The sequence below is a fragment of the Rousettus aegyptiacus genome, unplaced genomic scaffold (assembly GCF_014176215.1).
Source record: "Rousettus aegyptiacus isolate mRouAeg1 unplaced genomic scaffold, mRouAeg1.p scaffold_m13_p_12, whole genome shotgun sequence".
Taxonomy (NCBI): Eukaryota; Metazoa; Chordata; class Mammalia; order Chiroptera; family Pteropodidae; genus Rousettus; species Rousettus aegyptiacus.
In genome coordinates this window covers 846,604-859,984 of record NW_023416287.1, presented here as the reverse complement: position 1 = coordinate 859,984, position 13,381 = coordinate 846,604, and the positions used below count along the sequence as shown (strand labels likewise).

Sequence of the window (13,381 nt, the reverse complement as noted above, 5' to 3'; positions counted from 1 at the left end):
TCCGCTTCCTGTTGCCGTCTGCGCCTCATGCAGGCAGGGACGTCCACGAGCCACGTCCACCCTCCTCGTGGCGCCCCAGCTCGCTATCATCAGCTTCTGGCCTGGTCACACTGCCACTCCAGAAGCCAGCTCTGCGTGCTGGGCCCAGGTCTGGTCTTAGAATCCAGTGTCTCGTGTGACTGGTCACTAGGTGTGGCAAAAACTCATCGTGTCATTGTACATTTGCTTAAACTCCCTCCATCCCACCACAATGTAGCCCTCGACGAGGACAACCCTGAATCTGTCAATAAAGGAGACTGTGGAACCTGTGACTGGACTCAGGTTGAGGGACCAACAGCGGGCTTATGCACATACACTCGTCCACCACCCGTCCACCATTCCCTCATCCGCCCATCCGCCCATCCGCCCATCCGCCCATCCATCCGCCCATCCACCCATCCACTCATCCATCCATCTTTCAACACACATTTACTAGTGCAGCAGACAGCCCTCCACTGGGTCCCTTTAAGTAAAAACAAATGGGCTAGGTCATGTCTTCCCAAAGATGGAGGACTGGGGGCCCGGGTCTCCAAGCTCTGGCCTTGCCCACCCCTCCCAAGCTTCAAGGAGCAGCAGAGAAAGAGGGGCTTATGCAGGAGCAGGACCCTCTGAGCATGGGGTCCCTTCGAGGCCTGGAATTGGGGAGCCCTGGGCCCACACCGGCCCCTCCTGAGACTCGGTGTCCTTATCTGTGGTCTGGGCACAGAGGAGACACGATGAAGGGGGTGTGGCATCCTGCGGTCATCCGAGTCTGGTCTCCACGGCCCTGTCTAGCCAGCCCGGGGAACTGAGGAGGCAAAGCTGGCTTTTCTGTGCCTGTCAGCGGGTGGTGGCCTGGCCACTGTGTGCAGGCACCCCCACCCTAACCCTCCCACCTTCCGTCCACACCCATTCACCTGCAGGGGTGACTCGTGTGGCTCTCTGGTTGGCGCAGGGATCGGTGAGAGACTCCGAGCACCCCTAGCCGCCCGACGGCCTCTGAGTCACCCCGCCCTCCCCGCCCCGTCAGCGAGGAAGCCTCAGGACTCCCGTGCACCCCGAGGTGCAAGGGACTCGCTGAAAGCTCCAACAGGCGCACTGACATCTTACAAAAATATCTGAAGGAATCAAACTTTAATGGTGGGATTTCGGGCCAGTTACGGAGACAGGACTTTGGGGGCAGTGGCAAGGCTGTCCCAAACCCTCACCACAGCTCGTGCCACTGTCCTGTGAGGCCAGAGCCCCTCCACACCTCCTGCAGGTTTTCTGAGCTCCCGTCTGGGTTCCAGCTTGTGGACGGCACACGCCTAGGGAGGGGAGGACACCTCTGACTCCATCACCGTTGCTAGGCAACAGGAGGAGGGCTGGGGGACAATTCTATACATTTGAAGAAATAAAAGAACCCAGCTATTGGCTGACTGCAGGAGCCCGAGTGCAGGGAAGGCTCCCGCCGACCCTCTCCCCCTCCCCCCTCCTCCCCCTCCCCCTCCCCCTCCCCCTCCTCCCCCTCCCCCTCCCCCTCCCTCCCTCCTCCCCCTCCCCCTCCCCCTCCCCCTCCCTTTCCCCTCCCCCTCCCCCTCCCCCCTCCTCCCCCTCCCCTCCCCCTCCCCCCTCCTCTTCGCAGCACCACCCCACTGCTCCCCACAGCTGTGCTTTCAATTCCAATTTTTATCAAAGCACCATGGAAACCATGTCCGGGGTGAATTTATGACGGGATTTGTGACGGGATGGCTGTGCTGCATGAAGCCCGGGGCAGCGCCCGCGAGCAAGGTGCAGCAGAGCCAGGGGCCCGCAGGGGCTGCCGCCCCCCCGTGGGCCCCCTCTCCCCCGGCACACACACGTGCGCCTGCCCCCGGCGCGGGCCTCGCTTCCCGGCTTTGAGCGGTGGCCAGTTCTCAGCCTGCGGTCCAGCTCGGGAGGCCGCCGGAGCCTGGCTGCCCAGGGCCTCTCCGGTCCCACCTCCCCTTGTCCCTTAGGGAGGAAGGGACACATAGGGGGCCAGGGAACCCACAGCAGGCCCAGAACCAGGGTTAGTCCCCAGGGCCTGAAGCACAAACCCTCAGCTCAGCCCCTGCTGCCCTCAGACTATTTCAAGACTGACGGGGCCTCCTCGAGGGCCAGGCCTCACTCAGCGCACTCGGGGCCCTCGGGGTCAGCGGCTGAGTGAGTAGGACCTGCTGAACAGAGGCCCTGGCGCCAGACACGCGCGGAGTGTCATCCAGCCCCCCAGGCAGGGCTCCCCCACGTGGACACTGAGGCTGTCTTCCTGCGGCCGATGTTTCCGGTAAAATGAGAAAATGCAAACCCTCCAGACGGCAGAGCCACGGTCACCTGGAGCCGCGTGAATACACACGAGACCTTCCGGCCAGCGTTTCTGCGAAGCAGCAAGGGACTCAGCCTGCCCCCGGGCGCCCGCGGCTGCGATGGGACTTCCAGCAGGGCAGAGGGAGGGGACAGGGACAGGAAGGGGGGGGCCATGAAGTGGGGAGAGCTGGGCTGGGGAGGCAGGGAAGGGACACACCAGCCTCGACGACGCTCTCGCCAGCCGTGTGACCTGTCGGCGGTCCCTGGGCCCGTCTGTGCCTCCATCTCCTTGCTGTTAGTCAGGGCAGCGGACATGGGGCCTCAGGGGGAGGTCCCGCCTATGTCCCTGAGGTCGGCGGCAGAGCAGAGGGCAGGCTGGGTCCCCCAGCTCCCCTCGGACTTTGAGCAGGGCCCCGCCCCACCGCACCTCCAGCCGCGGGTCCGTGGTGGCTCTAATCCAGGGAGGCAACGTGGGCCTCTGTCCAGAGCCTGCCGAGTGGGCAGAGGGTCCCGCGGACAGCTTCTCCGGAGCCATGGTGTGTGGGGACGCAGCGAGCAGGCGGGGCCTGCGGGCTCCTGGCGGGGGGACCACGCGAATCAGGAGAGGAGACAAGCGGAGGAGGTGGTCTCGGGTGGGCGGTCGAGGGCAGATGGGGAGGGCGGCAGGGAGGGGCAGCGGGATGGGACACCCGTGCGGCCCGGCTGGACGGCCGGGCTGTGGGTCTCATTCTGAGCTCCTTGGGGACGCGTGGATGGGGGTTGGCACGACAGGCCCCCGGGAGCTGGCCCGGCCCTGCGGATGGGACCCTGACAGCCGGCAGAGAGCCGGGTCAGCCCGGGCAACGCTGCGGGCCCAGCATGCCACATCGATCACCTCCCTGGGGCCCGCGGCGCCCTTAATCACCGAGCTCCTTCTAGCTCCTTCTCCCGGCAGTCGGGCTCCTCTGAGCAGCCCCATCATTCGTCTGCATTAGAAAGTGATGCTTCCAATGGGCCTCGGGGAGGCCACCGACCAGAGATGCCACCAGATGCCACCGGGGTGTCCGGCCCCCGACCACCGACAGAGCCCCACAGCCTGCCCTGCAGGGCGGAGACCCTCCCGCCTGGTTCGGACCCCGGCCTGCCTGAGGCGGGCTGGGAGCCCCTCCAGGGCCCGTGCACCCACGTGCTCCGCCCACACCCGACCGCGGCCCCCGAGGGCCACGGCCCCTGTCCCCACAGCTCACTCCAGCATGCCACGTGTTTGGCAACACCTGCTGCGCGTGTCCGGCCTCGGCGACCCAGCCCCACACCCCACCCTCAGGCTCTCCCTGGTTCGCAGGGAATTCTTGCACAGGGCACCAGGGGGGGGCCTGGGAAGCTGCCTTCACCCGGCAGTTTTGGGGCCCCATCCTGCATGTTCTGGCCCCTCCCGAGCCTCCCAGCAGCCCCAGGAGATGGTCCCCCTCATGGCCCCCAGTTTACAGATGGAGCCGAGACCAGCCCATGTTCCCACGCCGTCTGTCCCCCCAGCCCCTGGCTGGTGCAGGAACCCAGCCCCAGCGGCGGTGGGAAGTGAACTTTAAGGGGTGCCTTCCACCCTGAGCTCCTGATCCCCCTTCCATAGCTGAAGGAGCCCTGGCCTCACCTACTTGGAGCATCGAGAGGTGTGGGAGGCAGATTCTCCTGTCCCTCTGGGTCACTCACAAGGGTGAACTCAATGGATCCTGAACCCTCAGGGGTCTTACCCTCGCTCAGGCCGCCCATTCCTGCTGCTCCCCTGCTCCCAAAGCTGACCACGGCAGCCTCCCGCCTCTGCTCCCCCTCTGAGCGGCGTGCCCCCCGCAGCCCCACTGTGCTGAGCTCCTGAGCCAGCCAGGCCCTGTCCACGGCGCCCTGATGGCTGCAGCGAGGCAGGACTCAGGAACACGTGCTCCAGCCCAGCAGGGCCCCCCGCAGGGACTTCTGCCACCCCAGCCCCCTCCCTCCGCTGCTGGGGGCTGCGGCTGCTGCCCACTGGCGCGCACCTGCTCTGGGGCCGTCGCTGCCCAGGGAGATTCGTAACCCCCAGGGTCCAGCTGTGACACGGGCCCAGGCTTTGAGCTGTCAGGTCTGTGCTCAGATGGGCTGACCGTTCCGGGTCTACCTCCTACTCGAGCTCGGGAGAAAGGGTTCGCTTTGCAGAAAGACCCCCTAAGCTTCCTCAGCACACGGGGCCTCCTCTGGCCGGTTGCTGGGACCCTGTGTTCTGGAAATGCGTGGCTTGTGCCAAAGCGTGAAGGACATAGCTTGGGCCAAAGTCCCAGCTTGGCCCGCGGGCCCACCATGCCATGAGGTTGGAGACCCTTTCTCCGTGGTCGGGGTTTCCCGGGGTCACCGCATGAAGGCTCCTGAGCTGCTCCCTTGGGCCGTCTGGAGCCCCGGGCCCCGCAGAGGCGGCCCGGCCCCCGCTCCGCAAGCAGAGGTGGCAAAGAGAAGGCTGCGGGCAACTCGAGCGCCGCTTCTTACAGGAGACTGTCCTCAATGGCCGGGCGCCGGGTGGGTGGGGAAACGGGACACAGATGGAAGACTATTGGAGCCCTTTGCCATGACCGCGGTGAGGGGAGCAAACTGGGTCGGCCTAGGTGTACAGTTCTGGGGGAGACAGGCGGCTCTCGGATGAGCCAAAAGATGAGCGCAGCCGGACTGCGGGAAAGCCCACGTGGGCCTCCTTGGCCTCCGGGACGGTGGCTGGGCGGATGGTGGATGGATAGGAGAATGGACTGGTGGGTGGATGGACAGACAGACAGATGGATGGATGAATAGAGGGCGGGAGGGGACAGGGAGGGAGGGACAGATGGCGGGATGGCGAAGGAGATACGTAGTACCCTACAGATGCTTCAGAGCCTGGCTCAGGGGAAGCGCGGGGCAGAAGGAACTGTACTTCAGAATGACTTTTCCTTCGTATAAAAAGAATTGCTCCCTTTTACAAAGAGAGCATTAGCCATTCCCCACACCAACCCAAAGAACCTCTTCCTTTTGTTGTATGTGCACAAGAAAGCGGCGCTGGCCTTTGGGAGCGAAATTAATGGGGAGAGAGTCATCTTTTAAAACAGATTTGGCCCCCGGATCGGCCCCTTGAAACTGACTGGAGAGCTGAAATGATTAGTAACCCAGGCGCAGCCTCTGTGGCATTTTGTGACTATCACATCCCCGGCTCATGGCATTCTGAAGCTGTAATTGTCCCAGGTCTCTAAGAGATCCAAGGAGATGAGAATAACAGTGGGAAATGATGCATGACACTTGCCATCAGATGGCTGTGTAAAAGCCTTTATCTTAAAAAAAAAAATAGAGCAGGGCGTGGGGGGGAAGGGGAGGGTGTGCGCAGGGCACGGGTGGTGCTGGCGTTGGCTCTGAGTCAAGTCGGGAGACTGGGGCCTCAGAGCTGAGGTCATGAAACACACCAGCCTCTGGAGATCAAGGGCCCTGTCCTCGCCCCCCCGGGGCCGGGCCGCGTGGAGCTGAGAGGTTGAGACTAAGCCCCCTGGCTCACCTTGCCCACATAGTCGCGCCTGAGGACGAGTGACCTGGCTACAGTAGGGAGGTCGCCCTCGTTGCTGGGCTCCCACATCTCACCCCACCCTCCACCACTGGAGAAGGGGCTTCCTGAAAACTGGGGGCCATAAGAAGGGATGGAGGAGGGGTTGGGTCGGTCAGTCCCAGCAGGGAAAAGTGAGTGGCGCCCGGTGGGAGACCCCCACGCTTGGGGAAGGCGAAAGAGTCTGGAGTTGGCACTCCGGGGTCACACGGGCAGAGTGCAAAGCCTGACACCCCGCACCTGGCCTAGGAGACAAGTTACCCAGCATTCCTGTGCCTCGGTGCCCCAACGCGAAGGGAGTAATAACGGCCACCGGCCCGGAATAACCAGGAGACCCTCCTGCCACTTGCTGCCGGCTTGGTCCCTGCAGTTGAAGGAGAAGCCATCGGCTCTCACGGCCACCGTTTGCCAGTTGGACAAAGGTCCTTCCAGCAGGGCCTAGCTGTAGGCCAAAGAGCCGCGACCAAGGGCTTGGGGGGGTCACTGTCCCCCAACAGGCTGGTTTCCCCTGAGAAACTGGAAAGTGAAACGGTGATAGACAGCAGCTCAGCCCCGCCCCCCACCCGTTTCAGGCAACCTGGGCATTGCGGTGGAGGCAGGCGGGCGGCACCCCCCACGGTCCTCACCTGGAGACCCCCGGAGGGCTGCTCACAGCGCTGCCCCCCCCCACGGACTCCGACCCGGTGCTGCGTGCGCATGTGTATGCGCATGCGTGCAGATGCGTGCCCGGGCGGACCTGCGGTTCCGACACACCCTCGGCGCGTGTGTGCCATGGCTGGAAAGCACGCACCGCACGGGGAGAAGCCCAGGCCCCTCCTTCTCTCCTTGGCCCGGCCCGCACCCCGACGCACCAGGTGCACAGGTGGGCAGGATTCAAGCGCAGAGGGGCTTCTCGAAACACCCAGGTACAAAGACTCTGTCCGTCAAGGCAGGAGGTGGTGAAATCGAGTCTTGTGCGCCCTGGGGGGCCCTCCACACCCACGAGATCAGCCTCGGAGAGCCAGGGCCTGGGGTCTCCCCTCGACTGTCACAGCAGAACCCTCACTCCCTCTGCGGATTCTAATGCGTGCCAAGCAGTGACAGGGTCGCCCTGCCCCTCACTCACATGGCTCACCATGGACTTGGCAGGCCCCATGTTTTAGGACAAATCAAGCTGCCGACTAGAAGGTAATTTAGGCAAATTCAGGAGTAGGATCATCAGATAAAATACAGGGCACCAGTTAAATCTTAATTTTAAATAATGAATAATTTTCATACAGGCATATCCCATGCAGTTTTGGAGATATAATTATACCGCAAAATTACTCATTGTTTATCTGAAATTCGACTGTAGCTGAGCGTCCTCTATTTTTACACGTTAAGTCTGGCAACCCCCAAAAGAAGCCAAACCCCCCCACACACAGCGGCCAGGAGTGGCCAGCAGCTGCGCCCGGCATCCCAGGGCTCCCCACCTCTCCCTGGCCTAGCTTAGCCCTGCAGGTGACATGGTGGGGACAGTGATAGTAAGTACTAGGACAGTGTGCTGAGAGGATCAGTGGAGCTGACCAGAGCTACGACACCCGGGCGGGACAAGTGTCTCCGTGGTCATCACAGTAATTCCTCATATGCCCCCTCTGAAAATTGGACTTCCTTTAAAAATGATGTGACTGGCGACCTCTGGGTGGGCCAGGTGCTCAGGGAACAAGCCGTCGCTTGCTTCCCGCCAGCAGACTCCTCAGACAGGAGCTGTAGTTAGGGTCTGAACAAACAGTGGGTGGGGGACGCCCCCTAGAGGCAGGATGTGTGGGCTGCAAGCCCGGGCTCCAGCGAGCAGAAATCCCGCCGCCGCAGCTTGGTAGCACTTGGTGAGTCCTCAGGAGAGGGGGGTGCGGAGGGGGTGGGCTCCCCACTGGAGAGGCAGGGGTGGGGTGGGTTGAGCAAAGTGAACCTGGCAGAGAAGCAGGGACCTCAAGGTGCACAGGCAACAGTGAGGAGAGGAATAATGGTGACCGCCATTTACTGAGCGAGGAGCCTGTGTCGAGGGGCTCTGGGCAGCGCTCAGTCCGGCCTTGCAGCCACCGCCGAGTGAAGCCCCACGGTGCATCAGGGGAGAGGGGCGCAGGCCCAGCCCGATTACGATGGCCTGGCAGCTCCCAGGACAGCTAGTGGCTCTGGGCCACTGCAGAATCCTCTCTGGGCCACCTCTCCTTCCTGGCATTGCGGGGGTTGGCATGGCCAGCAGCCCCCTTCACAGATGGGAAGCCGAGATCAGGCCCCGGCCCGCACACCCTGCTTTGAGAACACCCGGCTGTCCCGGGGAGTGAGGCTGACCGGTGAGCGCAACGGCCAAGGGGCAGCTCTCGGCAGGGTGCCTCCAGCTGTGCACTCTGAGGCCTGAGCTGTGTCCCCGCCACTGAGCGAGCAGACGGACGGCTGGCAGGGAAGCCACCCTCACCGAGACCCCAGGGGAAAGCGCCCTGGCCGGTCCCATCGCACGCGGGAGGCGACTGAGGCCTACAGGGCAAGGCCCTGCCCGACTCACACGGCCGGCAGGCCGCAGAGGAAGGGGACCCGGAAGCGCGGCCGGACAGTCCACACCCGTTGGGAGACAAGAGCGCACCGCACAGCGAGCCTTCGGCGGGGAACCGCGGGGGCGTGGCCTTGGCGGAAGGGGCGGGGACAGGGGCGGAGCCGAGGGCCGGCGGCTCTAATTGGGCGCGCTGGGGCCCGTCAGCGGGCTCGCCCCGCCCCAGCCCGCCACAGCCGGGATTAACCCCGAGGGCCCACCTGCCGCTCCCTCCCTGGAGGCCCGCGGCGCGGCGGGCGCAGGATCCCCTCTGTGCGGCGTTCAGGCAGAGGTCAGCCAGAGGCCATCGAAGCCCTTTAAGCCCGCACTCGCAGAGTTGACAGTTGCCTGACTGTTTCTTCTGCTGCTCTGAGTGTGATTTGCAATCCCTCCACTCACGTTCGGCGAGGTTTACACAGGGCTGTGCGGCCGTGGCCACGACCTGAACGGGAGCGTTTCCGTTCCTCTCCCCAGACCCGCCCGGTGTCCGCAGGTCCGCGAGGCCGGGCGGCGCTGCGCCGCGGGGCCGACCGCCAGGGGGCGTCGAGACCGATGCTCAGCTGCGCCTGCGCCGGCGCCGCGAACGAGCCCGAGCGCGAGCCCGCCGCGCGCGCACCCCTCACGAGCGCGCCTGCGCGGAGCCCGTGGCCGCGCCCGCTCCCGCTGGGGGCTCGTCGCTGGGCGGCCCGGCCATGGGGGAGGCTGAGGTGGGCGGCGGGGGCGCGGCGGGCGACAAGGGGCCGGGAGAGGCTGCCACCAGCCCGGCCGAAGAGACGGTGGTGTGGAGCCCTGAGGTGGAGGTGTGCCTCTTCCACGCCATGCTGGGCCACAAGCCCGTCGGTGAGTGGAGCGCCGCGGACCCGCGTGGGGGCGGGGCGGGCCGGGCAACGGCCGGGGGCGCGCGGCGTGGCGGGGCCCTCCTGCACCCCCACTCCTGCCTCCTGCTAACTTCCTCATCGCCCTCCTGCACCGCCACCTCTGCACATCCTCTCCCCTCCCCCACCGACCCCTGCCGCCGCCTTCCCTCAGCCCCTCTTGTACCGCACGGACCCCTCCTTCCCCCTGCCTCCTCGTCCACTCCTGCTGTCCCTCCACAAGCTGACCCCTTCTCCCGCAGGCGTGAACCGGCACTTCCACATGATCTGTATCAGGGACAAGTTCAGCCAGAACATTGGGCGGCAGGTGCCATCCAAGGTCATCTGGGACCACCTGAGCACCATGTATGACATGCAGGCACTGGTAAGCCGGAACCGCCGTCCCCAGCGCCCCGTGGCCGGAGCCCCGCCTCCCCCTGGGCGGAGCTGGCAGCAGTGCCCCCTCCACGCCTCCTGGGTCTGTGCCAGGTCCTGTCCAGAGACCCGTGGGGACCAGCCATTAAGCAAGGCAGCTCCAAGTGGTTTGACGAGACGCGCAGACCTAGCATAGTAGCTGGTTGTCGAGCGGAGCCTGCTTCAGGTTGGTAGTGTGGTCTCCCCAGGGAGAGACCCCAGGAACCCAGCCCCAGGGCGGGGCCCTCAGGCGCTGTGGGTCTCATGAAAGGTCCCAGAGTGCTCAGGGCAGGAAAACGACCAGATCCCAGCCAGGTTAAGGTGAGAAACGGGCAGGCAAGGTCCTAGGCCTCATGGAACTCCCGGCTAGTCAGGGACAGGTGGTCGTTCCTGGCAAAGGAACCGCAGGTGTCAGGCCCTACGGTGGCAGGAGTGGGGGGGGGGGGGCGAAGGAGCTCAGAGGAGGGGAGTGCACCTGGGAGGTGGGGGCTGCTGCCAGGAACAGGTACAGGGTCAGGAAGGGCTCTGCCTGCCCGGGGACTCTGGGCTATGACAGCCCTCCCAGCCGAGGAGGAGGCTGTACCCAGCCCCTTACGGCCTGTGCTGCACCTTGATTCCTGTTGGTCATTCAGGTCTCCTTGGTCTAGATAGATGGGATAAAGGTGACAGCTGTGCCCCAGACCCCACTCACAGGATGACTGACAGGAGACCCGGGAGCCTGTAGGAGTTTTCGTAGCTCCTAGAGATGCTGATCACACGTACACAGCTGGTCACCTGGCTTACACTGCCCCCCGCCCCGAGCGGTGAGGTGGAACCCCCTCCCACCAGCCCACCTCCCCCCTGCCCCAGGGCTCTGTGTGTCCTGGGCCCCCGTACCTTCTGGCACGTAACCTACAGGACAGGTGAACCCTGACAAGCCCTCAGTGGTGCCTGGCACCTCTCTGCTTTCCCTACCAGTTTTCTGTGGGGTGGCTTTCCCGGCCGACACCCTCAGAGTCTTCAGACTGCCACCCACATAGATGACAACCTCACGGCTGTCACTGCCCTCAGCACATGACAGCTGCTGCCCACTTCTGCTCTGAGAGCGTCTGCCAGCAGGTGGGGCAGCCCCGGCGCTGTCTCGGGTGACGCTGCTCTCGCGCCTCCTGTGGCGCTGGCACCGTCCTTGTGCGTCCTCCGGGTCCGTGACTGCCAGCAGAGGCCCGAGCAAGCTTCACCTCCGCACCCCTCGGCGACCCCCAGGACGGCTCCGTGCGCTCCTCGGGTGCTCCTGAACTGACTCTTACACATTTTTAGTCATTCGCTGAAACCACATTTTCTTTTTTTTCCTGAAAAAAATAAAACGCCGTGTTTGACATCAGCACGAATCTGAGATTCTCCCATTCCCAAACCCAGAGAGGAACTTCGTCCTTCCAGAAGAAATCATTCAAGAAGTCCGCGAAGGTGAGGCTCAGGCCAGGTCGGGGGCTCAGGTTTGGGAACTAGGACAGGCGGGCTGTGGCGTCGGAGTGAAGGTCCAGGTCGCGGCACGTGCTGCTTGGCCCAGCTGGAGCGGGGAGGACCGGGCAAGAACTGTTGGCTTCTTTAACGGTGGCCAGAAGCCGCCGGGGCCCACACGTGCACCTGGGTGGGGAGCAGTCGCACCTGAGCCGACCGCAGGCTGCGCAGGGCCTTGTTGCCCACCAGCGTGGCCTTCCGGTAAATGTCAGTCGTCTGCCCCACAGGAAAGGTGATCATCGAGGAGGAGATGAAGGAGGAGATGAAGGAAGACGTGGACCCCCACAACGGGGCTGACGATGGTAAGAACGGAGCACGCCCCGCCCCCACCCCCCGGGGCCCCAGGGACGTAGCACCCCGCCGTTGGCAAGGCCTCGCCGCAGGGCGCAGCCGCAGGTCCCGGCCTGGATTTCTGGTCCCTTGCAGCCGGAGCCACTCTGTCTGGCCCAGCAGTTGAGAAGCAGCTTCCGTCTGCTCGGGCAGGAGCCTCGCCATGTGGACGTCAAGCGTGTGGCCGGCGCCATGAACGCACCACGGTGGCCTCGGGCACCGGGGCCCAGTCGGGCGGACCCAGTGTGCCGTGCAGGGCCTCCGCCTGCGTGAGAATGTGCCGGCCGGCCCAGTGCAGGACAAACCCTGAGTAGCAGCCGGCTCCACCCGGCGGGACAGGCGTGAGTGGCAGCCGAGCAGTCCTGCAGCCGAGCCCGTGCTGCCCGAGGCCCGCACAGCGGCCACGTCCTCAGGAGGATCGGGCCCTCCCCCGGGCCGGGCGGGCACCCCCAGCTCAGGAGAAGCTTGTGGGTTCACAGCGGCGTGTACGTAGATACAGAAGTTTTAACTGAACAGGAAGATGAAATAAAGTCCTGGATGTTCTGTTTTCAGCCAAATGATTTTGTCTCCCAGTTTTCTCATCTTCAGGAAGCTTGGGCAAAGCAACCGAAAAGTCCAGCAAAGACAAAGACAAGAACTCCTCAGACTTGGGGGCCAAGGAAGGGGCGGACAAGCGCAAGCGCAGCCGGGTCACCGACAAGGTCCTGACCGCGAACAGCAACCCCTCCAGCCCCAGTGCCGCCAAGCGGCGCCGGCCGTAGCCGCTCCCCAAGGCGGGCGGGCAGGGCCGTTGTCACCGGCCGCCCGGGTCAGCTGCTCTGGCCCCTGCTGCCTACGCTGAGGTCCCGGGGTCTCCGCGGTGCCCACTCACCATCCGGGGCTCGGTGGACCCCAGAGACGGCACCGCCCCGCCCGGGCGTTCAGAGTGTGCTGTGACCCGGGCTGGCCGGCTCCCTGGGCCTCACCCGGCTGCAGCCTGCGGGCGGGGTCCAGGCCGCGCACGGAAGACCGGAGTGGCCGCAATAAACCACGTTCTCCCTCCGTCCTCCGGGGCACTGGTCTTCCCCGTGGTCCGTCTGGCCACTGCTCTTGCTCACCTGGCTGTGACCTCAGGCGAAAGTCCGGCCACCGAGCCCCATGGGCGGCCTTTCCATCGCCACCTGAGGGACTGAACTGGGTGTTCTGCCTCATTCACCTGTACTGTAACGATGTACATAAATGGGTTGGCATTTCACTATTTAATTTTCAAGAGCCTATTTTACTAGTGTTTTATATGAAAAACATACTACAGAATTTAAAAAGCTGTGTTGTATTTTTTTCTGAGATGTTTTGTTTTCCGGTACTGACCACTGAGATCCTCTCGCTCAGTTTTTACGTGCCAGATGCAGAGTCCGCAGTGGTCATTTCTGGATCATCGCGTAGCTTGTGCGCTGACCGACGGTGCAGGGGGAGGCGCGCTCGCTGGCGCCTGGCCGGGCGGCCTCGGCCACGCACTTTAAAGTGCGGGAAGCCACCTGGAGCGTGTGCTCGCGTGTTTCCTGGGGCAGGAAGTCTTCCCTTTCCCAAGGTTGGTAACGAAGCGTGTGCTTAGGTGTGCAGGACTCTCGTGATAAGGCGTAGGCACAAGCGAGCAGGTGCAAGAGGTCACTGCACGTGACGGAGAGCGCACGAGGCGAGGCTGGCCCCTCCGTACGTGGGCCGTCTGCCGGCCTGGAGCCTGCGGCTGGGGTGTTCTCCCTCCCGGCCAGCCAGCACGTCTGGTCTCCATGTCACAGATCCTGAGGACACTGAGCTCCCGCCCACCCAGGAGCAGGAGGCTCCTGAGGCGAGGCTGGGCCCTGGGCTGAGAGGCCGCCCAGTGCG

At 64.2% G+C, this 13,381-nt stretch overlaps 1 protein-coding gene across 2 annotated transcripts; it reads left to right on the top strand.

The window, feature by feature from the left end:
• Positions 1 to 8,642: 8,642 nt before the first annotated feature.
• On the top strand, positions 8,643 to 12,821 carry LOC107504431 (MRG domain binding protein). 2 transcript variants are annotated; one of them, XM_016133618.2, is made up of 5 exons: positions 8,643 to 9,263; positions 9,541 to 9,662; positions 11,053 to 11,134; positions 11,416 to 11,490; positions 11,615 to 12,075. In XM_016133618.2, the coding sequence occupies exons 1-5, from the start codon at positions 9,116 to 9,118 to the stop codon at positions 11,830 to 11,832; spliced, it is 645 nt and encodes a 214-aa protein (XP_015989104.2). In that variant the 5' UTR covers positions 8,643 to 9,115; the 3' UTR covers positions 11,833 to 12,075. The 2 variants fall into 2 exon arrangements, with proteins under 2 accessions (XP_015989104.2, XP_015989103.1); XM_016133617.2 differs by lacking the exon at positions 11,615 to 12,075 and adding an exon at positions 12,092 to 12,821 and having other exon boundaries at positions 8,652 to 9,263.
• The last annotated feature ends 560 nt before the right edge of the window (positions 12,822 to 13,381 follow it).